Source organism: Haemaphysalis longicornis, unplaced genomic scaffold (assembly GCF_048455015.1).
Source record: "Haemaphysalis longicornis isolate Haplotype H1 unplaced genomic scaffold, Haemaphysalis longicornis Haplotype H1 scaffold_7, whole genome shotgun sequence".
NCBI classification, from domain to species: domain Eukaryota; kingdom Metazoa; phylum Arthropoda; class Arachnida; order Ixodida; family Ixodidae; genus Haemaphysalis; species Haemaphysalis longicornis.
In genome coordinates, this window is record NW_027526422.1 from 75,539,063 (window position 1) to 75,565,728 (window position 26,666).

The following is a 26,666-nucleotide window of genomic DNA, read 5'->3' on the forward strand; positions in this document are numbered from 1 at the left end:
CCGCAAAGAATCCGTCCTGTCCCAAATCACTTCAAGTGACTGCACCAGACATAACCTATGTAGACCATTATCATGCCTCAGACATCCCCATCATTCGTGGCTAATGAATTAAGATCGTTTCTTTTTACCGACTCTCAATGTATCATACATTTCAACGCTAGAAGTCTACGAAAACGTTTCGATGAAATTCATAATCTACTTTTATCCTGTGATAACCATCTTTCTATCATTGCAATTACTGAATCTTGGCTATCGAACGAAGATAAGGTGTACTGCTTCCCTTCCTATTCATCCGAATATTGTCACAGGCTAGCAAGTAACCACGTAGGTGTAGCTTTATTTGTGTCTTCTAATATGTCCTACAAGCGAAGGTATGATTTAGACATCTCGTTGACCAACTGTGAATCTGTATTTATTGAATTCGATGCCTCGTTTCTAAATATCACTGCGAAATCTTTTATCTGTGGCTGCATTTATCGTTCCCCATCAACATCGATTCCTGAATTTTGCTGAGCTGTTCAACATTCATTGAACAGTGTGTGTCTAGAAAACAAAAATATGGCTATCTTGGGGGACATTAATATAAATTTACTTGATAACACATCTCCCGGATGTATTAACTATACAAATACCATTCACAGCTTCAGATTTGAGTGTCTTATTAATATTCCAACTCGTCATTCCAGTACCGGCAGTAGTACTCTTATTGATCACGCCCTGTCTAATCTACTTACTCCGCCTCTAGCTGGTGTTCTTGACATTGATATTACTGATCACTGCCCCATTTTTATCAAATTTAACAGTACTCAGCCGTAAACGTTCTTTTGCTTTTTAAAAAAGTATCTTTGACAAAGAAACGTTCGTTGAAGCGATAGCAAAAGTAGATTGGTCTGAAGTATGCGCACAGATGATACGCAGAAAGCCTATTCCCAATTTTTACTGATAATTTCATCATGCCTGCTTTGTAACTCGTGTACCCGAAAATGTAAAACAATATCTATATGCACGCAAACCCTGGATGACCGATACACTACTATCGGCCAGGCGCAGGCGAGATAATCTTTACAAAAAAATAAAAAAAACAGCCTTTCAACATTGTTACTTGCCCGGTATAAAATGAAACTAGCTAACGACATTTCTGCGCAACTGAAAAGCGCCAAAAGAAAGAATTAAGAGCATAAAATAACAGAGGCTGGCCATAATTCATGAAAAAGAATGGGAAATTATAATTTCTTTTTTTAAATAGACGCATGTGTCACGATCATGTATCCAAAATATCGCATAATGCTATCGAGTACGTTCAACCCATTCATATGGCTAACGCTTTCTGCAATTTCTTTTTCAGTCACGATCAAAGTGAAATTTTCAGTTATGAGTTCAAACACGCACGGCTACCGCATTCGTTCTTCCTTTCCCCTACAACACCCCATGGAATCTTTGATTCCACAAACAACCAAAAATTAACCAGCTCCCGGCTTGACAATATTCACGCCAGCCGAATGCAAATGATCGCTCATCTCATTTCATAGGCACTTTCTCAAATATTTAGTCGGTTGTTTCAAAGTGCTCTGTTTCCAGAGGAACTTAAGCGAGGAAAAATTATTCTAGTCTTTAATAAGAACGGTGATCGATCATTGCTTCCTAACTACAGGCCCATATTCATATTACCATTTTTCAGCAAAATAACTAAAAAACTAATTGCAACTCGTCTAACAAACTATTTAAATAAACTTAATATACTTTCTTCATGGCAATTTGGTTTCCGTCCTGGTTATTCCACTCATCTAGCCCTCGTTTCCCTTACCGATAAGCTAAAATCATTTACTGACGAAGGCTTGTACGCTGGTTCACTTGTTCTCGATCTGTCTAAAGCATTTGATACTATCAATCACTCTATCCTTTTTACTAAACTGGAATTGCTTGGAATTTGTGGACCACCATTATTGCTCCTTAAAAATTACTGACGAGATAGAATTCAGGTTGTTTCCGTTGCTGATGTCTAGTCGCAAGCTAGAATAACTAACATTGGCGTAACCAAGGTTCCATATTGGGGCCACTACTTTTTTGTTGTACATTAATGATTTACCGAATTGCCTTTCCTCTTCAAAATGTCTATTATATCCAGATTATACCACTCTCTACAACTATGACAATACGGTTTCGTCACTAACGTCTAAACTAAGTGTAGATCACCGTAACGTGTTACAGTGGTGTAATCTTAATAAGTTAAAAATTAATGCTTCTAAAACAAAGTTCCAGATATTAACTAGATATTAATAAATAAAACCAGATATTAATGAAACCAGATAAAACCAGATATTATTAAATTAATTGATTAATTGATTGATTGAGCAAACGATGCCCTATTCACTGAGAAATTATTAATTTAGGTTAAAATTTTGATACTCCCGCCAAATCTGGTGTTTTCGTGACGTCTGCCATGCAGTCGTGAGTGCAGGTATTAAAACGAACTTCCAGTGCGTGAATAGGCTCTGCAGCCTGGCTTACCATCAGTCCCCCCAGATGGCGCTACCATACTGATCCGCTGAAACTAATGTTCATATTCTGTATAAGAGCAAACAAATTCTATCAAGTCCAACACGTTACACGTTAGGCCGCGTTGAGGCGGAGCCGTAAATCGGCCCCCGCCTACTGCAGGATCTTTGTAAATAAACTCTTTTCCAATCCAATCCAACACGCTACCTTCACCACGATGGCTTTTCTGTTGTCAATACTAAAATATCTGAATCTAAAGATCACCTAAGTAAAAAGTAAGGCTTATGTTAGTCATTTGGACGATGCCCAACTCACCACGCCCAGAAATCCGGAGGAGAAATGTCTATCGGAGCAGGCGTCGCACACTAAACGAGACGTTAAGTCTGTTTCACAGACACCGGATCAATTTACACTGAGACAGAAAATGGCGTCCGAATGAATCGCAAATAAAAATTGGTTCAGTAACTCAATTTTGCATCTTGGCGAAGGTACAAGGGTCCATGCCGACAAAACAGAAGTGTTTTATTTGAAAGATTTAGTGTTTTATAGTGCCCTCAGCGCTTGTACGGCAGCAAACGGTGCTAAATTCTTTGAAAAATTAACCAATTTAGGCGAAAATTTTGATTCTTCCGCCAAATCATGTGCTTTCGTGACGTCTGCCATAATATCACAAGGGCGGGTAATCCAATGGACGTCCAGTACGTCATTAGGCTCTGCAGCGTTGATTACCGTCAGCCATCCGAGATGGCGCTACCATAGTCAGCCGCTGATCGTTGTTCACGGCAACTTTGTTTTTTGACCGCATTTTCTACTTGTTTGTTTTTTTGGTGGGGTAGAAAGTAATCGTTGCATAAAACTTGGGGTATGCTAAACAAACAGGGTCACGTGAGGCAATGTCGGTTACGCCAGTCGGCCAGTGTTGTGTAAGACCACTCCAAAGCGGTGGATTGCCGTGCATGTAAACCAAGCATAGTGCGCCCAGTACCAACAGCAGTGCGTATGGGTACTTCTATGTTTACGAGTATTTTCGTAACTTTCATTGTTTACCCCGCAATCTTGCTGCTGTAACATGAATATGCATTACATTTAAGTGCAAACAGCTCGTTCGGCAAGCTTATAAGCTGTGCCCACTTTGCGTTTGCTTTTGCCTTTGCCTTCCTCAGCGAATCGCACATTCGAGGTTCAGTTGCGGGAAATGAGCTAGTTGGAAGCATGGCCATTCCATTTTTTCCTTATTATATAGCTTATTTTAACGAAGTGTGCGTTAAAAGTGATATCCGTATGATTCTAACAAGGCAATCTTTCGAATGAACGAAGCTTGTGTTTTGTCTGCATAGCCCCTTTAAGTTTGTCGATTGTAGCAGTGAAGCCGCTGTTGAGATTTGCATGGCTAAAAACAGACGCGTCGTTGGAGGCGATGGGCGTGTAAAAACATGATGGAAACCGCAACAAACATTTCGTTAAGTTGCGGAACGACAAAAGAATTTTCGTCAATAACGAGGCCCTTCCTTGTGTCGAAGTTGAGTTACTCTTCAGATACACCAGCACGTCTTTTATCCGCGCCTTTTTTCATCTTCTGTGTCCAGTAAGTAGCGAGCACGATGAATATACAACTTTGAACATTGGCATTATCCTTCACGGTTTCTGACTGAGTTATTGGTATTTTGTGTTCTTTTATTTATTGCAGTTATACAAAATTTATTTGTTAATTGTAGTTAGCCAAGCTTAATTGTAGTTATTCAAAATTTATTTGCACAACGTTAAGTTGCACCTATCCACTCAGGGTGTGTTTTATTCAGGTACTGTAGCAAAAATCGATGCCTGCACCTCATACCGCTGAAAGCACACGCACGGCACTTAAGCCAACAATCTGCTCCTAGACATATAACATCGAACCCTTGTGCGTGACTGTACATAGGCCACTGTGGCTAAGCCACGATCACTAACAACGTTACCTCCGTCAGTATCAGCCTCCACTGGTGGACAGGCAGATGCAGCGATGCCGGTATCCAAGCGTCCAACTATTATCATATTGTTCCTTAAAAAAAATTTGCAACATTCGTGAACTCTTCCAACGCACCAGCTGTCCGTTGTGTTAACAATAAAGCCAACCACGTCCAGCCATCAATCTCATAGACTCTGCTTCCCGACAGCATGTATGCTGCCAAATACAATATAGCAGTGGTTCTCATATGGGGGTCCGCGGACCCCAGGGGGTCCTCGAGAGCATTTGAGGGGTCCGCGAAGCCTCATCCAAAACTTTCCCCCCTGCCATTCTTTCCTCCATTTTGCTAGAACTGGCTGGCAATGCCAAAAGGTGGCTTCACCGCCTGACATGTACGTTTAGTTTTTCCGCGTAGCACATACTTTAAGATCGGCTTTTTGCACAACACGCCATCTATGAGAGAAAAAAAAAAACAGACACCGAAAAGGCAGCATATATGTGTTCAGACGAGTGTTAGATTCAAGAGCACATTGTTTAACATAGTGACGCGCATCGTCATAGAAGTCAAGCACAAAAGGTGGGCATCGAGCAAGTGTGTGTGTGTGTGGGGGGGGTAAGCTACAAGTTCAAATTGTTGGACACTATGACACCGATCGGCATGTATTATATCGTGGGGTCCCCCATCAATTTCGCAAGCCCGAAAGGGGTCCCCTGTTGGGTCATGGCTGAGAACCACTGCAACATAGCATTAATTATCGACTGGTCGGCTAATATTCGACATATGCGTCCCATCAAATGGGCATAATTCAGCAAGAACAAGGCGTAACATTACCCGTGATTTAGATATCTGGCGTTAAGCTCGCACTTCCCATCGGCCGAATGTTGGCTGAAACTCTAGATTAGATCTTATGGTGGAACTCTGTATTGGTGAACTTTTCCCACTAGATAGCAATGACTGGAAACTCAGGCGCCCTGAGATGAAAGTGGCAGAGATGGTGCACGTGATGTTATTGGACAGCAACTGTATATAAAACGCCCCATTCTAGGGTGTCCTCTTTTCTACGCCAGATGTACACTACCCTCACGTCATTTAATCAAAAGGTTAGGTGCCACTTGCCTGTCAGGATGCTCATCAGTGTCGTTTTTCCAGCTCCGTTGTGGCCCAAAAGTACGGTCACCTTCGACTCGTATACCGCCAAGTCGAGACCATTCAGGGCCGGCTTTGATCCAAACATCTGCAGCCGAGGCACAACACAACGATTATGGGCGCGTAGCTGCGCATGTGAATGAATATAGGGCGCTGGTGACAATCTACGTGCGCGCTTTTGAGGAATGTTCCTCTGTCTCACCAATCGTGAAGCTCGTATATTCATAGAAATGTCCTTTATGCTGGTGGCCGTACAGGTTTCTGGCATGAAATCTCATATCGTTACGCTAAACTACGCAACTATGAAAACGAGCATGTCTTTGTTGCCAGACAACAACGCTTTCTTTCTTTCTCTGTCACACACATACTCGCTCCCTCTATATCTCTCTATGTTTTTTAGTATTAGTGCAGCAGTTATTTTTGCATCGTGTAACAAATGAGGCTAATCAACTTACGGAAAACAGGAAGCCAAATGTTAGTGGACCAATTCACATCTTTACCTTGAATAGCTTGTATATTTGGACTTAAAGTGAACACGTTAATGCACCATGCCTGCTAAAACAAGCTTTGGAGTAGGAAAAACATTACGAAATAACGATGTTTGAAACAAGCTAAGAAAAGTTACACGTAGAATTCATCATGTCCAATTACTGTCTTTACGCACGAAGCTCACTTTCGTTCACCGAGAATTGGTGGGAGTGGTGCGTATATGGGTCGCTATCCTTACGATAATGCACGCCATTACTGCATGTTCGAACGTGCTCGTGACAAACGACCACAGACACGTATAGACATCCCTTTTAAACGCCTTGAGCAGTGACGGCCAGATTAAAGGGACAATGAAGTGAATTTGTCAAGCTCCCGTTGTTGCTTGCACTGCGTAGACTGGCTCAAATTAGCACACTTTTCATCGTTTATCCGGTTGACAAATCGGTAAATATTTTACAAAGCGCGAAAGAAGAAAAACTACCATGCGCGGTTTGCGGCGGCCGCACCAACTAAGGCTGTGACGTTGGGAGGAGGGGGCACCGTGATTGACAATGTCCAACGTTAGCAATCAAACAAGTTTCGGTTTCGGTCTCGGTTCTGTAAAACACAACCAATGGCGTTGTTGGATGGGCATCTCTTTATCACCCCCTTTCTCCTCTCTAATCTTTATATCCCCCTCCTCCCCCTCCCCACCGCACTGGGTTGTATGCAGGTGAGCCCCCTGTTGGGCTCAATAATATCCCCAGTGCAATTCCTTTTCCTTTTCACCCGAACCACTTAAGAAGAAGAAAAGGCCTTCTCAATATCTCAGTAATCATCGTACCGCGCTTCTGCCATGATGTCGGCTGTAAAATGCATAAGATTAGCCTCCTAGGACGGCTTGGAATCGTAGCATTCACTAGCCGAGGCCTACGCAGTGCATCAACACCCTCCGCGTCCCCGCAGACGCTCAAATGCCATGCGCTTTTCCCCTATATTTGGAGCTTGCCTCACTCATGCCTGTATCGTAAAAAGCGTGTTCGCACCAGGCCAAGGGTCTGTTGATTCTGGCCTGTGCCCACTGCCCGCAAGCAGTCGGTGCTAATGGCAACAGCACGCCAACGAGAACTCGCTAGCGCGCCAGTGCCAGCCTGCGCGCATTCTGTGAACTAGTTCGTGGGGCAATGAACGTTGCGGCCCAAAAAAAGGTGAACTCAGTATAGAAAACATCGTCGGAAAACGAAAAAGTTAACTTATAAAAAAAAAAGTACGCACCCACGGGGATTCGAACTAGTGACGCGCAAAACACTTGCGCCGACATACCTAGCGCTCCAAAGCACTCGGCCACGGGCGATCGCTGCCAACCTTGGAAATATAAGGTATATAATGTATAACCAGTTTACACTTTTATTTAGTTTTAGCATTCCAAACAGCTTAGGTGACTATTTGTCGTATAGCGCCCGTGCAGTAAGCGTTCCCCAAACTTCCACAATATCTCACGTCTAGCAATATCATTTCTTGGACGGAAAAGCGTTCGCAGATGTGCGGCCGTGCTGCTGACCGCTGTGCTTTTCACCCAGCGCAAAAAAGTGCTTCCTGATCCCTAGTTTTGCGCTGTACAGTAAAAGTTTCAGTTGATTTTATTTTCTTAGTAGCAATATTGACTTCGTTGACTCTTCACCCGCGTTCAAGTGGCCTTAGATTTTCCTACTAGCGTAAAGTCAGCGAAGGGTCGCATGTGCCCTTGTGCAGCGCTTGTGCGAGGCGACCTTGAGTCGACTTGGAGCTAGATACGGTGTACAAACTAACAAAGTAAAGAAAGGGACATTCTTCATTAACAAACGTGTGGTGGCTTAGTTTCAATTGAGCGAGCCCATTGCGACGACCCGTCGGCGGCCGGCAGTCTAAACGCTGTGCCGACTGACTCGATCGGAAGGTCGGCGAACCGTGCAGTAGCGCAGCCAATTGCGAGCTCGGCTCCTCCCGACATCACACGAAAACGCCTCAGAAAATGGGCTAGCGTAAAGAGAGGAGGACAGCATTTTCGAATTGATTTTTCTACTAAATAAATTCGCGTAAACGCGCCCAGAGTGGTCGAAACGTGGCCTGGGGACTCCGGACTACAATTTGCGCTAGTAATCCCGCAATGTTTACATATCACTGCAGTGTCCCTTTAAGAGGGGTCGAAAATTGATGTTAGAGGTCCTTGTCCCGCGATGGACTTAGGTAAGCGGACGACGGCGATGGACTTAGGTAAGCGGACGACGGCGATGATGGTGATGGTGATGGCGATGGTGATAATCACGATGATAATGGTTTAAGTAGGGGGAAATGTTTCGCAATGAAATTACAGGCTATCTTAATTTTGATAAGAACCTGGAAGCCCAGAATACCCAGCAAAATATTAAGCGATGTGCGGAGTGTTTGCCTCTTCGGCGAGGTTAGCCGCAGCCGTAACGTAGGCCACTTAACAGGGATGTGAGAAGTAGGGCTCCAAAGCATCATTACAGAGCTTTTAATGCGAACGCCTTGAACGGCCTATGCTTTATATTCATGACGTTGGCATGTGTGTCGGCGAAACACCACCTAAATTCCCATTGGCTGCGAATGTGGGCATGCGCCGGCGTCACCTCCATATCGCCTCTGACGTGTCATGTGGCGGTTTTGGTGGACAGTGACGTCGTTCGTTCAAACCGACCTCCCTAGCAGACTTACCAGAAAAACAACTCGTGGAGGCTCTTGGCTTGCTAGGTCTCGTCACATACTCCCATACTAACTTTGTTTTTCCGCCTTAAATTTTGTACTTTAGTGCATGTGAAGGGTACACCTACAGATTGCAATGTATTTCCGAAGCTCCAGCACACGTACGTTGCACATTACAACAAAAACGTTAACCTTAAAATCACGCGACGCATGAGGTCGCTGTGACTTGGCGTTGGCGCCGAGTTCTACATGGTTCCTACCTTGGTGAGGTTCTGGACATTTATGATGCGCCGAACTCCGGGAGGGGGTTTCTCGAATCGCGCTGAGCTTCGCTGGGCCATTGCGGCTTCTGGGACTTCGTCGACTCTTGACCACCAGTAGCTCGGCTGACGAAAAAGCAATAAGCGACTGTATAGAAGTGTGCGAACACAAAAATCCGCAGCTCAAGCATAGTCTAGTATCCAGATATGCCCGCGGGCGGCCGCTGTCTACAGTGACATGGTAAGGGTAGTAGAAACACTTGCGCTAATTCACAACTTGTGCAATCGCATATAACATTTCGAGTGCGAGAGGGTGAATTCTCGCTTTAAGAATTGGTTAACAATTTGCCCGAATCTGAATTACAAGTACGTCTGTGCAATATTAAAGGAAGAAAAAACAGCTGTGACGGGGAAAGGCTCATTAGTGAGCGCATATTGGTGTATGGCTTTCGTTGCTTCCGTGGCCTCGTGGCTTTCACCGACTAAATCTGAATTACAAGTACGTCCGTGCAATATTAAAAGAAGAAACAACAGATGTGACGGGAGAGGCTCATTAGTGAGCGCATATTGGCGTATGGCTTTCGTTGCTTCCGTGGCTTCATGGCTTTCACCGACGAACCGTAACGAGGTTAGATATGATGGAGAAGAAGGAGGTATACATTATTAAAATTATATATATTCGAGCCCGATACCTATCTATGAGTATTGCGGATCTTGTTGTCGGTGAAAGGTGTTCAGAATGGCCCGGCGGGTTAATCATGCAGCGGTGTTGGAAAACACGACGCTTCTGACCTTCCGTCGTACCTTATGTACCGCGAAACAAATGTGTTCGGAGTTCCTGTAACTTTCCAAAAAATTGCAGACTCTTCTCATGTGTGTTTAGATAATCGGCAATAAAGAGCTTTAAGTGTGATCCGTCAGTGATGTAATTAGTAGTAAAAAAATTATCCCAGTTGCCAATGTGGACGAACGCGATTGAAGCTTGCTTTGGGATCATTAAAACGGCCTTGGAGACAAAATACAAGTTCGGATCATTAAGGAGACAGCCGATAACGGTTATGGCTCTTTTATTGCACACTTCAAAATAATAATGGAACTTATAAAAGAGACACTAGTACCACTGGTAAGTCCCTAGCCACTTTAAAGCGATTTCTCCATGACGCCGCGGAATCTTGTTTGTGCGATTGGAGGCTGGCGACTTAAAGGGCCATGCAGACAAAACAGAAGTTTGATTCATTCGGAATTTTGCCTCATTAGAATCATACCGACCCACTTTGGACTTAAACTTTGCTCAAATAAGCTATATATTCAGAAAAAATTGAATGTCCATGCGAGCCATTAGCGCATTTCCAACAGCGGAACCTATGATGTCATATGTGCAGATCTACGATTTGCTGAGGCCGGCAAAAGCAAGCGCAAATTAGGCAGGCCTTATAAGCTTGCCGAAAGAGCTATTGCGTTTAAATTAAGGGTACATTTTTATTATAGTGGTAATAGTGGTGGGGTAAACAATGGAAGTTACGAAACTATACGTAAAAATAAAATTACCGATGCGTACTGCTGTTGGTACTGCGCGTACTTGCTTTTTTTAGCTGCACAGCACTGCGGCGCTTTGGGGTTGTCTCAGACGACAGTGGTCGATTGGCGTAAGCGACGCTGTCTTACGTCACAAAATTTGTCGAGCGAATACCACGTTTTACGAAGAGATTATATTTTCTACCTCAACAAAAACAAGCCCGGTACAAATACGATAAAAAACAAAGCATAGAAAGAAAACAGCCCTTCGCGGTATGGTGGCGCCATCTAGGTTGACGAACAGTAAGCAAGGCCTTTCAGCCACGGCCGTACTGGAGGAGCGGCGAGCGCGCACTCGCTCGCCGCTCCTCCAGTCCGGCCGTGTTCCAGCACATATGATGTCATTGCTCACGTCACAAAAACACATGATTTGGCGGGAGAATCAAAATTTCAACTTAAGTTGCTTATATTTCTCAGTGAATAAAGCATCGTTTTCTTCAGAGAAGTGGTGGGGGCAATAGAAAACACGATATCTTTCGAATAAAACAATCCATTTTATCTGCATGGCGCATAAGACACCGCCAAAAAACACAACTGGGTGATTGCAGTGGTGCGTCTAGTTCCGTTTGATCGTATCACCTGAATGTCAACTAAAGGCAACACATTCATAAATATACTCCTAGTGCTCGCCAATATTTATGACTTTTGCCAATATTACGTCTCTCCAGAGTGAAATATGAAGGTTGCTTTGAATATTTCGTGCGCTTTTCCGCATTAAAAATAATTTTCGGGGTTGGGATGAAGTTAAGTTTTCAAAGGGTCTTTCGTTGAAACTGGACAAAGTTGTGTTTTGTCTTCGTGCATCTTTGGAGTAAATGTGCTTGTTGAAGTTCCGTTATCATTCCCAGGTAGCTCGTATTTCCTCACTTTGCCGTGCTCTCACTCTCCGTGTCAATGCTGCTACGTGAATGACCTACGCGGTAGCGAGGGCGTCTGTTTTGGGACCGCATTGAGAGAAGACTTTGGCCAGAAGCACAGAACCCAGCAATCCCTATACCCGCATCATCTCTGTCGGCTCAAGATTCCAGTAATTGCACCTTCTTTTCTGCACTAGCTGTTCCGTTGCATTACCGAGAATTGCGTGCTCGTTTCAGCTTATCTTCTGCTGCAGGATCCATTATTCCGCTATCAGTGCCGGTTCTCCGCACTTGAATAATGCCCCTGGTAACATAGTCGCAAAATGTGGCGTGACTGGCCGAAATGGCAACATTTCAACATAAAACTGCAGAAGCCAAATTGAGCAGCCAATTTTGTATTAAAGCACTTCGTTTTAACTTTTGACTCGAGAACAAAAATCATGTGAGACAAAACGGCCATAGCGGCCTCCATTGGATCCCCTTATTAAACTCGATAAATATAAATTGCATGCATGTTACGTTACAACAGCATTTTTGGATTTCTATGAGCTTTTTCAGCGTTATCGAGATGACAGCGACAGAGAAGACGACAGCGTTCAACCATGCTTGCAGTGATGGCCACTACAGTGACGCCATCGCAAGCTATTGCTACACTGTATTTCGAGCACTGTGAATAAATTAAACGCGCTCTGCAACACCTTTAATAAACGCTTTCCCTCTTTCCTTCTCGTCTGGAAGCACAGCTAAAGCTATAGTTATCCCCAGGATGGAGCGGCACTGCGAGATTTTCTCGTCGTAGCAGATGTGCCTTCCGTTTCTCCTTTGCTTTTGTGGCTTTCTTTTTAAAGTGGCTGTCAAATGCGTTAATTGCTGCAACTGATGGAAAGCCGGCCTATAGCCGCTACGCCACTGTAATGACTTAATTCGAGCGGCCATAGATCTCCAAGACCAGTAAAGACTGAAAACGTTTTTTGAGAAAGTTTCAAAGTTATTTGATAGGCATAGAGCAGTCATTTCCGCCCGAGGTTGTTTGCGACCCCATAATTGAAAGGAGCCGTGAAGAAAAATTACAAGTTGGATTTATTAGAAAGACTGCTTAGTCCCGATAACAATGATACCAATATCATTGCAATCTTCGAACAAATAACGGAGATATTAAAGAAAACGTGTGAAGCAGTCGCGACCCCCTAGCCAATTTCCCGCAACTTTTCTATGACGTCACGGAACCTTGTTTGTGCGATTGGCGGCCGCCTAACTGACCTGTCGCGACGACACATGACTGGACGTCTGTAATGGGGCCTCTAGTTCCATTTGACCGCATCAGTTGAATGCTAACGTGCAGTTAACGCACTGAAAATTATGTTTTATTGTTGGCCCGTATGACGTCATTCTTGCTCATAACACGTCACTGTGGCGCAAAATTTGAAAGTTTTTAAATACTGCTTGCTTTTTTTTTCGTTAAAAAAACCATCTTTTGTGGCTGTAATGGAGATGATGGAGATTCTGAATCCTAGTTCTTTCAAATTAAACGAAGTTGTATTTTCTCTTCATGGCTCCTTTAAGAACTGGATTTGCCGGTTGACTACGTTCCGCGAGCATTTAAGATTTCGAAGAGTTGATAAAGTGTCAAGGTCCCATCAAGACTGTTGGACATGCTATGTGCCCTGCCGCCTCAAGTCACTCTGCAGAACTGGTATGGTACAACAATGCTCCCCTACCATCAGGAAGAACAGCAAGCCCTGGGGATTGTCGGTGCTCCAGGGCAAAACCTTGGATAAGTACCAGGCCAGAACAATCATCGCCGCGTCGGTGACCACCATTCCCGCCCAGATTTCACTTATAGCGACGTTGTCTCGTTCCAGGAGACGCTGATTGACAACTTTCCAATCAGCTTTCCCTGCACGCCAAAAAGAGCCACGAACATGACACGCTTTGGCTTGAAACTGGAATAGATGCAGAGTTCTCTGGGACTGTGCCAGTCAAATATTAGAGAACCTCTATTGATACGTGAATAGAAAGACGGGTCCCCAGCCCAATAGAACAACAGCATTTGGTGCACTTAAAGAGTAACATGCACAGCTAATTGCTGAGAGAGAAGCGCACTGGTTGTACTCCGTAACTTGACGCAAGCATGTCATTCATTACTATAAAAAACCGATGTCTTCAAATTTGGTGTTGTATTTTCACAGGTTTATATTTGCGTTTAGATTTGACTCTGCTACGCACTATACGCTCGCAGTACATGAACGTAGACGTACCCGTCACATTAAAAAGTTGTCGCTCAGAGCCACGCCTCTGCTATTTCTCAATTGCGTTGGCGCTGCACAACAGCATCATTTCGCCCTTCAAACTAGTGAAATTGTACTAAGAACTTTGTAACCACTAGGAACCTTGTAACAATCGCGGTCGAGGTAACCACTAGGAACATCGTCGGGGAAGCGGGGAGTGGGAGTTAACGCACCAGGCATACTCTAGCGACGACAATGAAGACGGTTAGCACGGAGGCTTTGCTTGAGCTGTAGTAGTCGAAGGGTGTAGAGAGATTGCCTCTTTTTTAAACAGATCGCTTCACCATCAACCATATGGTTCTTGTCATCTGTTCTGCCACGGTGTAACTAGTTTTGGTGGAGACTGCGGTGTTCATCGCACGCTCATCTTCCCCGCCAGCACCGTGGCGCCTCAGCTGCTGAAGCGATAGCCCTAAGGCTCACGGATCATGGATCTATTTACAATGAGATGCAATCTAATAGCTACGAAGCTGTTCTTGATCGAGGCTAGCATGGTTCGGGGCTTGGAAACGCGTGCGCAGCGATGTGTAGAAGACAGTCTACTGCAGGGGACAGCAAGCGCCAAGCAGACGTGCAGGGTAGTGGGGAGAGGGGGAGAGGGCACAAAACGCAGGTGGGTGGAGCGAAAGCGCGGGTGAGAGCAGGCGCCGAGCGCCGGTGGTCGAAGTCAAGGATATGAGGAGAGGAGTCGGCAAATTGGAGAGCGCGCTACCAACAGATGGTTTGGAGGAACCCGTATATAAACAGACGAACGCGGTTGGTGGTCATTTTTTGAATGTTCGGGAAATGGGTAACATCGCGTGCTCTCCGGAAGAAGCCGGCCTCGGGAGCCCCACTGAGAGTTCGCGCGCGAACGGAAATCAATCTGATGGCTTTGAGACGGTTTATGTTGATTAGCCTTGCGATTAGGGAACGCCAGGCAGCTTCGATGTTAGTATCAGCATTCACGACGCCAAGTCCGTGAGGCTAGACGAAATGTTTTTACAATTAGGCCATTACGGCTTGAGCAAAGCCTCCGCTACACCCGTCTACATCGTCGTTGGTAAAGGAGGGCCATGGCGCAACGCAAAACTGTCCTCTTCCTGTTCTTCTCGTTAAAATATTTCTCTAAAAGACAACAACACTTGATAGTGTCGGTATAAACAGAATTAGCAAAACCTATTGTCCGCCAGCTGAAATCACACGCTGAACGACGGCATTAAAAAAAGTCCTGACACATCGCAATCTGTTGTTCTTTGTTTCCTGCTTGATCAAATTGAACGGAAACAATTAGTTTTATGTGATAACATTTAGGCTGAATCAAAGTTACATGTGTTTTATATTTCTCCTGAAAGGGACGCGTTCCCTAAAACTTGTATACACACTTTCTTTCGTTGGTTATCACACATTTCATTTTCTGCGTCAAATAAATGCCACATCGGAAACTTCAGAAGAGTTGATTTAGATATGTATAGAAGACCAGGAGTTGGGCTGCACACGTCTACATGACGCCCGCTTGGCAAACTGACCCTTGAACTTGCCATCCACCTTCTTCTGCGAGTTTAGCCCTGTGTTTAGGTGTCTCGACTCGCCGTTAGTGACACTCGGCATCGCTACGAAACACGTCTCCGGCTTTGGCCGGTTTGCTGCAGTCTTTGAATTTTTAAGGCGAACCTTTGTGTGTTTCACTTGTGCCGTCATCTCGCCAAAAAACACAACAAAATTCTCTCCATCTTCCCGCGAGGGGAACCCTGGGGTGATGCAAGGCATTTCACGAGGTTCAATTCGCTGGAGCTGGTTACGGTTGCGTCAGCCAACGTGGTAGCAGGCATTTTAGTGTCCATTTCAACTCATCGGAGCAGCAGGTGGAGCAGCAGTCAGAGCAGTAGCAGAGAGAGCGACTGACGGAGCGACTGAGGAGTCCGCCGCAGATACCGCGGTTATATCGCCGCTCCGCGAGATAGTGATGCGAGAGAGACGCGCATGCGCGCTAACGCACATCTGGCATGGCGAGGAGAACGAGAGAGAGTGTAGCATACGCGCGCTAACGGCGCGCTGACGCACAGCTGGCATGGCGAGGAGAACGCGCTAACGCAGCTGGCAGGCGAGGGAAAAGGAGGAGGGTTGCGGACGCATGCACGCCGGATGGAAGGACAGGCCGAGTGTAAGAGATGCCTTGCATCTGAAAAGCCAACTTACACATAAAGGCACATCAAGCACATCAAGAAAAAACTGGTTGAATCCTTTGAAGAATCGGTAAAACACGAATGTGAAATGTGCAGCAAAATATGCAGCTGAGAATCATTTGCGGGTCGGCGGCGGTCTTGTGGGTGTGGTTGGCGAGCGACGTCCTGCTGGCGGGTCGCTTCGGCAAAGGCGTACCGGCGTCATTTTCGTGACGAAAATGACGTCAGTGAAATCTTGGTGTATCCCGGCATAAAACACTTTCGCGTTAAAATATAAAACCCGAAAGCGAACACCCTAAGTATAACGTACTCTTTAGTACTAAAGGTTGTTTAACCCTGTGAGCGGGGGTGCACCCTTTATAGGCCGCTTGCTTAGTTGTACTGGCGTCATTTCCGTGATAGTTATGACGTCATGGAAATCTTTGTGTATCCCGGAATCAAACACTTTCGTGTTAAAAACTCTTCTGGTGGTCGAAAGAAGACCAGGGTCCCTCAAATTATGGATCCGGCGTCTATACTATTACTCATTTCGACCCTTTCTTTCTGCATTACCGGGCTTCGACCTCAAGCAAGTCATTAAAGGGACACTGAAGTGATATGTAAACATTGCGGGATTACTAGCGCAAATTGTAGTCCGGAGTCCCCAGGCCATGTTTCGACCACTCTGGGCGCGTTTACGCGATTTTATTTAGTAGAAAAATTAATTCGAAAATGCTGTCCTCCTCTCTTTACGCTCGCCCATTTTCTGCGGCGTTTTCGTGTGACGTCGCGAGGAGCCGAGCTCGCAATTGGCTGCGCTACTGCACGGCTCCCCGGCCTTCAGACAGAGTCAGTCGTCCCAGCGTTTCATCCGCCGGCCGCCGACGGGTCGTCTCAATTCGTTCGCTCAGTTGAAACGAAGCCAGGACACGTTTGTGAATTGAAGAATGTGCCTTTCTTTACTTGGTTAGTTTGTAAACTGTATCTAGCTCCAAGTCAAGGTCGCTTCACACAAGCGCTGCACAAGCGCACATGCCACGCTTCGCTGACTGGAACGCCCCTCTTGAAGGCGGGAGAAGAGTCAGCGAAGTCAATATAGGTACTAAGGAAATAAAATCAACTGATGTTTTTACCGTACAGCGTAAAACTATGGTGCGGGAAGCACTTTTTTGCGCTGGCGAACAAGCACAGCGGTCAGCAGCACGACTACGCATCTGCCAACGCTTTTCCGTCTAAAAAATGCAATTGCTAGAGGTGAGATATTGTGGAAACTTGGGGGATGCTTACTGCACGAGCGCACAAGAACAAATAGTCACCTAAGCTGCTTGAAATGCCAAAACTAAATAAAAGTGTAAATTGGTTATACAATATATACCTTATATTTCCAAGGTCAGCGGAGTTCCCCCTGTGGCCGAGTGGTATGGAGCGCTGGGTATGTCACCGCAAGTGTTTTGCAAGTCGTGAGTTCGAATCCCCGCGGGTACGTGCTTTCTTTTTTTTTTTTTTATAAGTTCACTTTTTCGTTTTCCGCCGATGTTTTCTATACTGAGTGCACCTTTTTTTGGGCCGCAACGTTCATGGCTCCACGAACTAGTTCGCAAAACACGCGCAGGCTGGCACTGGCGCGCTAGCGAGTTCTCGTTGGCGTGCTGTTGCCATAAGCACCGACTGCTTGCGGGCAGTGGGCACAGGCCACAATCAGCACACCCTTGGCCTGGTGCGAACACGCTTTTTACGATACAGTCATGAGTGAGGCAAGCTCCAAATATGGGGGAAAAGCGCATGGCATTTGGGCGTCTGCGGGTATGCGGAGGGCGTTCATGCACTGCGTAGGCCTCGGCTAGTGAATGCTACGATTCCAAGCCATCCTGGGAGGCTTATCTTATGAATTTTAGAGCTGACAACATGGCAGAAGCGCGGTACGATGATAACTGAGTTATTGAGAATGCCCATCCAACAACGCCACCGGTTGTGTTTTACAGAACCGAAACCGAAACCGAAACTTGTTTGCTTGCTCACCTTGGGCATCGTCTAATCACGGTGCCCCCTCCTCCCAACGTCACAGCTTTAGTTGGTGCGGCCGCCGCAAACCGCGCATGGCAGTTTTTCTTTTTTCGCGCTTTGTAAAATAATTACCGAATTGTCAACCGGATAAACGATGAAAAGTGTGCTAATTTGAGCCAGTCTACGCAGTGCAAGCAAAAACGGGAGTTTGACAAATTCGCTTCAGTGTCCCTTTAAACGCAGAAAATACCACATGCCCAAACATAAAGCAGTCAGTACTAACCTTTATCATTGTACGATTACTGAATTACAGACCGTATTTAAACGAAATCCAAACAATCGGTAACTGCCTGGGGCGGTATCTGCCCCTAGACAAATTTTGTACAGCTTTCTGGAAAAAAACTTCCACGCCCGGCAGTTTGTTCAGCAGTTTGCATTTTTGACTTTGACTCAAATTGCATGCGTGAAAGCTTTGCGTTTTAAGCATCTTTCTGTTAAAAAAGATGCCGTGCTTTTTTATCCTAGGCAACTTCAATGGGAAAGCAGAGGCTGCAGTAGATGCCGTTTCTTCCTACCTGGTACATCGACACAATCCGCGACTGGCTGACCAACTCGCAGCGCGACAACGCGTGCTATCTCTGCAGTTGCGCAGTTAGATCGCGTGTGTATATATACCTTCGAAGTCTCGGGCCATGAATATGATCCTCAGGAAGGCAACGAGACCCGTGTTGGGTAGAAGGCAGGAAAGAAGCTTGTACTTCCTGTCCGTGGTCATGTAGTTCGCTACTGAGAGAAAAATGGGTCCGGTACCAGCGAAGTCAGGCCCGGCGACTGTAACCAGGAAGCCCACAATGAGACCGGCCCAGCCTGCGCAACAATGTGGCGTGGAAATTGGTTGGGGGTGGTCCTGCTACTGTTGTGGCAATGCTCGCTGTTCCAAGCGAACGAGACGCTTGAGTTGGGTATCGATATGTTAGAACGCGTGCTTACACACCAGCGACCGATGTGACCCAGAAAATAACTGTCACACTCTGGCTGCGGTTCTGCTGTCTTCTAGTTGAAATGACTGGAAGACTCAGTTGGGCGATTTGGTGAAATTATATCGTTAAATGTCTTCGCGAAGTATCTCGGTTTTTTGTGTCATGTTTTCTTTGCGCTGATCTTTAAAGCGGCCATGAATAGAAAATACAGGTTTGGTTTATTCAAAAGATTGCCTCGTTAGAATCATGCTCTCACCACTTTTAACGTAAACTTCGCTCGAATAAGCTGTAAGATTAGAAAAAAATGGAATGGCCATGCGACCCACTAACTCATTTCCCGCAACAGAACCTATGACGTCATACCACCCAGCTCTGCGATTGGACGGAAGCCCGGAAAAAAACAAATGCAAATTAGGCAGAACCTATAAGCTTGCCGAACGAGCTATTTACGCTTAAATTGAGGGTACATTCTTTTTATATCAATAGGAATGGTAGGACAAACAGTGGAAGTTACGAAAGCACACGTAAACATAGAAGTACCGATGCGTACTGCTGTTGGTACTGCGCGCACTATGCTTCGTTTAGATGCACAGCATTGCGGGGCTTTCGGGTTGTCTCAGATGACACTGGGCGACTGATGCAAGCAGCGATGCCTTACGTGACCATATTTGTCGAGTGAGCACCATGTTTCACCAAACGATTGTTTTCTCTAAGAACAAAAACAAGCGAGGTTTAAATACGGTCACAAACAAATCAAATCATATTAAAACAGCCATTGACAAAGGTAACTTTGCAGGTGGCCTGTTTATTGATTTTTTTAAGTCGTGATAATTTTTGCAAAATTAAACCCGACAGGTGTGTGTGGCCCAGCACTTTCCGTAATTGCCAGTTACTTACGTGATCGAAAGCATGTGGTGTCTATTTCTGGTACTCATTCTTGTACTAGACTAACCGACATAGTACCACGAGGCTCAATTTTAGGACGCATTTTATTTCTTGTATACGTTAATGACATTCCAGGCCAAATGAAATATTCTAGTTGTATTTTGTACGCTGATGACACGACAATTTATTCTTGTCACACACGTTTGGATTCCCTATTATCTAACCTCAATGCTGATACCGCTAAAATCGTTAATTGGTGCAGTGATAATATGCTCAATACTAATGGCACTAACTCACACTTTGTGTCATTTTCATCCCCGCTTAAAACTGTTCAAGGGAAGCCACCCATAATCCTGGGGCCGAAATTGCTTTATGCTACTGACCATGTCACGTTTGTCGGCGTTGAAGTCGACAGGCATTTGAAATGTACAAGTGACATATCTTTATTAACCTGTGAAACGGCCTATGGCCTGAGAGTACTAATTAGGGTTCATCCATATTTTAAGAAACGAGTTTTAGTTTCACATTACGCATTCTTTCACAGCCATATCTCATATTGCATTTCTTCTTGGGGCAACACATATCAAACACACTTGGAAGCGTTACAGCACATACAAAACCGAGCTTTAAGAATAATCTTTTACAGCAATTTTTTCATGTATTGCGTTGACATTATTCAGCAGATTAAACATTTTGTCAATTCATGTTTTAAATAAATATTCTCTAAGCGTCTTAAAATATACATTCTTGCAAGGAAATTTACATACTTCGTTAATATTTACAAACCAAACCCCGCATTTCGTGGCCACTCGATTCTCACGCCAAAATAACTATCTTTTATCAAAATATAGGAATAACTATGGCGAACTAACTGCGAACTTTTTGGCGACATCCAACCAGTAAATCATCTCCTTAAATTTATTCTTTTAGGAGGCAGCTTCGCTGGATCATTTTGGAATAACGAGTGTAATCATATACTTGCATATGTGGTATGTGGATGAATATCCCCTTTAGTTACCTTTTTCGTGTAATAATTTTGATTGTAAATAATATTTGGCTTGATTGTGTAAACATGTTTTTTTTTAGTGTCGTTATTTCTGTTAACCGCATAAAGTGTACTTTTCATTTGTACTTGTTGGTAGGAGATCCCTTCCCAGTCTATGACTATGGGACCTTCTAGAGGTATTTATGCGCTGTAACATTTCAACCGCAGCAATACATTGAAACTGAAATCTAAAGGCAGAAAACGTCTTGCCCTGGTGGGGTGGCGCCATCTAGGTTGACTAACAATAAGCTAGTTTCCGCTCCACACCAAGTTTAGCTGAAACACCTGGGGCGGTATTCCCGTGTTTTGTCCCCTTTGTGTCCCTTTCAAAAGTGTTCCTTTTGAGCGAGCCCTGATTGGCTAAAAGCGAACACCCGGATGTGACGCCACGCAAGCACGGCGGAGCTATGAGCCGTGGCTACTCGGAGCAGACGATTTGGAGCAGACGATTTTTTGTCGCAGTTCGCTCGTGGAACAATAAACACATAAAAGATACTCTGATACGGTTTCAATTCTTTAAAATGCATTTGCAAGAACAGTTACGCTATTTGAATAAAAGGCCCACTGCTTAACCGGAAGTACGTCACGATGAAAGGGACGCAAAACGGACGTTTTCGAAAGGGACAGTTACGAGAATACCGCCCCTGTTCTGATGATGTCATTGCTAACGTCGTTCAAACACACGTTTTGGAGCGAGAATTAAAATTTTAGCTTAAATTGATTAATTTCGAAATGAATAAAGCATCCTCTACTTCGGGACTATCGCAGGGGGCAGATAAACAAGATAAACAAAGATAAACAAACTTGTATTTTGTCTTCATGGCTCCTTTGACGATTAGGTCGCTATGTCTCGAAAATGGTCTTGCTTGCACCGATATTGCCCTTCATCAATCATGCGATCAGCCCACATTGTTACGCCAAAACGAGCCAAATGCATTGTCAGGTTCGATTATAAAAACGATTACGGATGCACTGATTTTGCATTATGTCACCGATTTGGTTGCCCCATATGATTACTCCGACAATAGTAAGATGACTCTTAACAGTGATTCTGGAACCGATATATCATTCATCCCGCCAAATTCAATTCCAATTCACGCTTGACAACTCTTTAACCTTGTATTTGTTGGGCGCCACAGAACAAGGATGCAGATCAGCTTCAGTCATGTCGGATATAGTGTCGTCACCTTGGCAAATGCATATTTCGCTTCCGTCATTAAAAGACCGGCCCCAGTCGGGATCGCCCATTCCAGTTTATTTGGTCTTTCATTAACAAGCTTAAATCGACGCTACCTGCCCACAGCATGCTTGCGCATTTGCAACGTTTCTACTGCGTAACGCACCTTTACTTCAGACGGAGCAGCTAGGGAAGTTTGTGAAGCTAATCAGCGCGAGGCAAATTTCCCATGTGATAGCCTCCCTTCGTTAACTGGCATTTGGTAAAAGCACCGCGATGGACGGCTATGGTTTTGCTACGCTGTTTCCTTCAGCAACAGACGCCGGTTTTAATTCGGTATTAATCGGACACTTATTCAGTTGCTCATTCGCGTATATCTATGTATTTGTTTATTTATTTCATTTGGTTATTTTGATGCCTTCAAGGCACGCAGGGCGTTACTGGATAGAGTGGTTTTTGACGAAATATCACAAAGCTTTGACGAACGGCGAAATAGATAAAAAATATTGAAAAATACGATGACTGCAACACGCGAAAAATAGTCATACGAACTAAAACACGTCACACAATGTATCACGGTTGTATGACAAAATTTTAAAAGGATATAATAAAAAGGAGCTCACGGCAGCGTAAAAAAATTCGCGGAATCGTTCGCAGGGCGCAATCGTTATAGAGCGTGGACGTCTCGGATCTAAAAAGTACGCGGTTGAAAGCTCACGCTGCAGAAAAATCTGGCAAACTTCAAGTGCGTCAACGCACAAGGGCCGCAAGTGGCTTTCCCAACGAAGGGGTTTACTTCCCTTGAAAACAGCATACTAATGTTCTTCCCTGAATCTTTATTGAGGAGGAAATATATTTATTTATTTATTTATTTATTTATTTAAGAAATACCTTACAGGCGCTTATTGCAGGGCATTGTGTAAGGGGGGTAACAAAGGGTGAGTGTCGCGACAGAATTGTAAGGTAACATCAAACTTCGAATGAACAAAAAGCGGGGCAAATAACGCGTTATATTTCAATAAAGAAAAAAAAAAAGACGAGGACGTACAAAAAAAAGGACATTCGAAGTTACACGTGGGAACATTGCTGGTGGGAAGGAATACAGATATGCGGAATACAACTTAGTAGAAAACATGTGGTACACACGTAGCCAAAAATTATCTTCAACAGAGCGTAGATAGCTTGATGAAAAAAAATCCTCGGTCGCATGCCCCCGCGCGAGGGACACGAGTAAATGCAGAGCATTGGGGTCGTTTACGTGGCGTAGGGTTGGTAGTGGTGGTGGTGGTAGTTGTTGGTGAGCTTCCATCGCTTATCAACTGCGACCGCCGACGAACGCAAGAGAAGAGAGCGCAGAAGTTGACTGGAGTGGAGCCCGCGCCAACACGCTTCATAGGGGGTGGTTGTATTGCGGTAACGTTTAGTGTTTGGGGGGTTGGTGCTATCACGTGTACAGCACGCAGCTATCACGCCGCTAGCACGCCGCTGAGTCGCCAACGCACGCCGCTGACGACGTAGTTTGAATGAGTCAAGGATATAAGGCGCGTTCGTAGCCTTTGATTCTGTGTCGTTTTGTGGTGCAGTGGGTAGAGCACCATGTACCTTGCGTTCCGCCCGCAGGGTCGTGGGATCGAAATCAGGCGCCGGTAACTGTTATTTCTTTTTCTTTTTATAGTGTAGGGGGAGGCTGGCTGCTGCGGACGCCGACGGACGGGTGACATCGTGAGTTATACAAATGCTCTGCATTTAAAAGTTTTTGTTGCAGCTAGAGAATCAGCAAAAGTGGTTCTGGTAACGCATCGCCTACGGACAGTCCCGTACTTATGGAAGGTTTCGTGTGGGTGGTGGTCGGGTGAGCTGAGCGTTAAAAACAAACACGAACTGGAGGGTATTTTAAGTAATTACCGAGATATAGCTTCGCTTTGAATTTAAAATCACGCCATCTTGTACGGACAATTCCAATAACAGGGCTTTGGTGTGAAAAACAGACAAGCCAATGGAGGGGCACCATCTTGGTACGGTCATCTTTAAACAGCTTGGCACAAACATTTGGTGTGCTGTAAACTCGACCATGATATTGTCACGAAGCCAAGGACGACGCAGTTGTCTTGCAGGAGAAACAAGTTTATTGGAGGGAACTTGTGCTCCCCTAACAACTCAAAAGAATACAGAGGCGGCGAAGCAGGGGTCAACAAAGTGACGTGCGCAGGCGAGTGTCGTCGAACCGAAAGCCGCGGCGTCTGCTCTGCAGGCTTTTATCTTTCGGCGCTAGTGTTTCTGGAACCGTCGATTCACATCCAGAACATTGTAAATCACAGAAGATTATTCTGGGCTAGTGACGTTAGGGCGAAACAGTCTGCTTATCTGAACGAGGTAGCCCGTGCGGCATAAAAATAAAGAACGGAACACGCGCTTCGCATGGGACACAGATAACAGAGCCGGGCGCGGCCGGGCATTAAAAACAAACAATAAATAAACAAACCCGTAGTTGGTTCGCGGCAATATTTTCTCGCTGATTAAACATTCAGACATGAGGGAAATGCAGGCGCTTCAATTCGAGCTGTATTGTTAAAACGTTGCAATATGGTTTTTAGTGGGTTAAATAAAGACAGCCCGATGTGCGGCAGTCGCTTGACTACATCCTGTCATGTCGTGGTATAAATGACTCCCCGTTTACTCCTGCTCCTACACAGCGACAAATATTTTGAGACAAGGAAAATAATTTTTTTTCTGACTAAGTAAACTTTACTTAGAAATTGCGTGTATTCAATCTGTCCTTTTGAAAAAAAAAGTACCTGTTTTTTTTAGCATCCTTACCTCCCAGAAAAAATGTACTCTTCACCATACCTGCCAGGTTTCGCAATTGTCCCGGAGACACCCTAATTTTGACGTTTTGTACGAGCGTACGACCGAAAAAAAAAACTCCTCGAATACGCGCCCATGTTTGGCCAAACCTTTCTGCCATTTTGGGTACACATCGCGCCGCAGCTACCTGACAATCTAATCCAATCTGACGCCAATTGATATCGTTGTCAGTGAAGAGATTAACACGCACAGTCGGCCATTCACTCAAGTTGAACTGGTCACTACCACAGGAAGGCTGAATGCGAAAGGCAGTGCAGCATAGTAAAGAAACGTAACCTAGTTCCGAACATCCATCTATGATGCAACCCTCAGTCGCGTTATTTTGGCGAAATGATAAAAATAAACGAAAATTGTTATGTTCGACAGTACTTCCAGGGCTTCCTGAAAAAAGGTGACGCCCGCCACACCTAATATTTGGCAACCAGCCACTGCTGTAGCTTGTTAGTAGTTTGGATGAAATATTTCAGTTGCTGCAATGTTGTAACAAAATTAATAATGGATCTAAACTATCCCATTTTCTTGCGAGTAATTTTGCTATACATCCCGCTCCGACTCCCCCTCCACACACTCACGCTCACTCCGACCCACGGTCAGGTCTCCTTAATGCCATCCAGACAAAGCTGGCAGGCATCTCCTCTTAAGTGGCAAGTTTTTCGAATGCAAAATTGGCACGTTGCCCACAAGGTCCTTGTAAGGAGAGGTGAGAAATCACCACGGAACGTGGCAGTACCAAACAAGAAGAGCTCAGTGCTCTCACCTTTCGGAAACACCCAAGTTAGCAGGATGATGAACAGCGCGTGGTTCAGGTGGAACAGTAGTAAACCAGAGGCCATAAGGCTCATGTCGATGCCGGCGGCGTAGGCTCTCTCGGTGTCGTAGTCGTTGGCAATGAAGTACATGACACACAGCACTGTGGCGCCTTCCCATATCTCGTACGCCATTATGGTGAGGAAGTGGCCCACCAGGAACTGCGCGCCAGTCATGCCCAATACGCCTTGATGTTCCTGATCAGGGAAGAGAATAGCACAGGATATATTGCGAAATCTGCGATGCACTGGAAAAACAATCCGTAATTTTACGGACAAATTACGGACCAGCTGGCAGTAAAACAGAGCCGTGTTCCGTTTGATGCAGAACAAAGAAAACACCCGTAATTTAACGGAAGTGCGCTCCGTCCCTTAGTATACGGATGCTCTCTCCGTTACACGTCAAACGGGATCTTTTTCTGCTTTGCAAAATACGGGCGTATTCTCTGTATGATGCAGAGCAGACAGAAACAGATCAGTTAATAACTGCAAGACATATATTGTCGTGTCGATCGTCGGGAATCGATCGAGAAGCGAAAACTGCGCCCCGACAACATCTGTGGCGTAATGAATGCGGCTCTGTTTCATTTGTGTCTAAAGTGTAGTAAACTTAGTGAGGACCATGAGGCCCATACCGCTCAACACGAGCGCTGTATCTTGTCTTTACGACGCTCCGGAGACGTCGCTGCCCCGGACCTGCACACTGCACATTGCAGAAAATATAAGGTCATTTGCGTGCAGAAGCAGAGTGGGGGAAGGTAATTTAGTTCTTAAGGAATCAATATCGGCCAAAGTATTTAGCCTGAAGCTTAAAACCGAAGCACAGCAAGCCCTATTCATGCAGTGCGAAATTGCAGCCGCAGCCAGTCACACACATTTTTGCAAGCGCTTTCACGAAACGGCGGAGTTGATGGCGATCAACTATTGTGGGGGCTTCGCGGAACCTTACTGCGCAAGCGCTATTTAAGAAATCGCGCTTTATCAGCCAGGAAGTCTGTAAGCCAGCTAGTAAACACCGATG

The 26,666-nt window shown here is 45.0% G+C and overlaps 1 protein-coding gene across 1 annotated transcript in view; it reads right to left on the reverse strand.

Annotated features, from left to right (window-relative positions):
• Positions 1–25,822, reverse strand: part of LOC144146361 (phospholipid-transporting ATPase ABCA3-like) — a 30,347-nt gene extending 4,525 nt beyond the window's left edge. The window contains exons 1-5 of the mRNA XM_077678318.1: positions 25,597–25,822; positions 18,563–18,754; positions 13,170–13,348; positions 9,020–9,145; positions 5,559–5,676 (exon numbers count right to left, since the gene is read on the reverse strand). Of these exons, the coding sequence (XP_077534444.1) occupies positions 5,559–5,676; positions 9,020–9,145; positions 13,170–13,348; positions 18,563–18,754; positions 25,597–25,822 (841 nt within the window). The remainder of the gene's footprint in view (positions 1–5,558; positions 5,677–9,019; positions 9,146–13,169; positions 13,349–18,562; positions 18,755–25,596) is intronic.
• Positions 25,823–26,666: the final 844 nt, after the last annotated feature.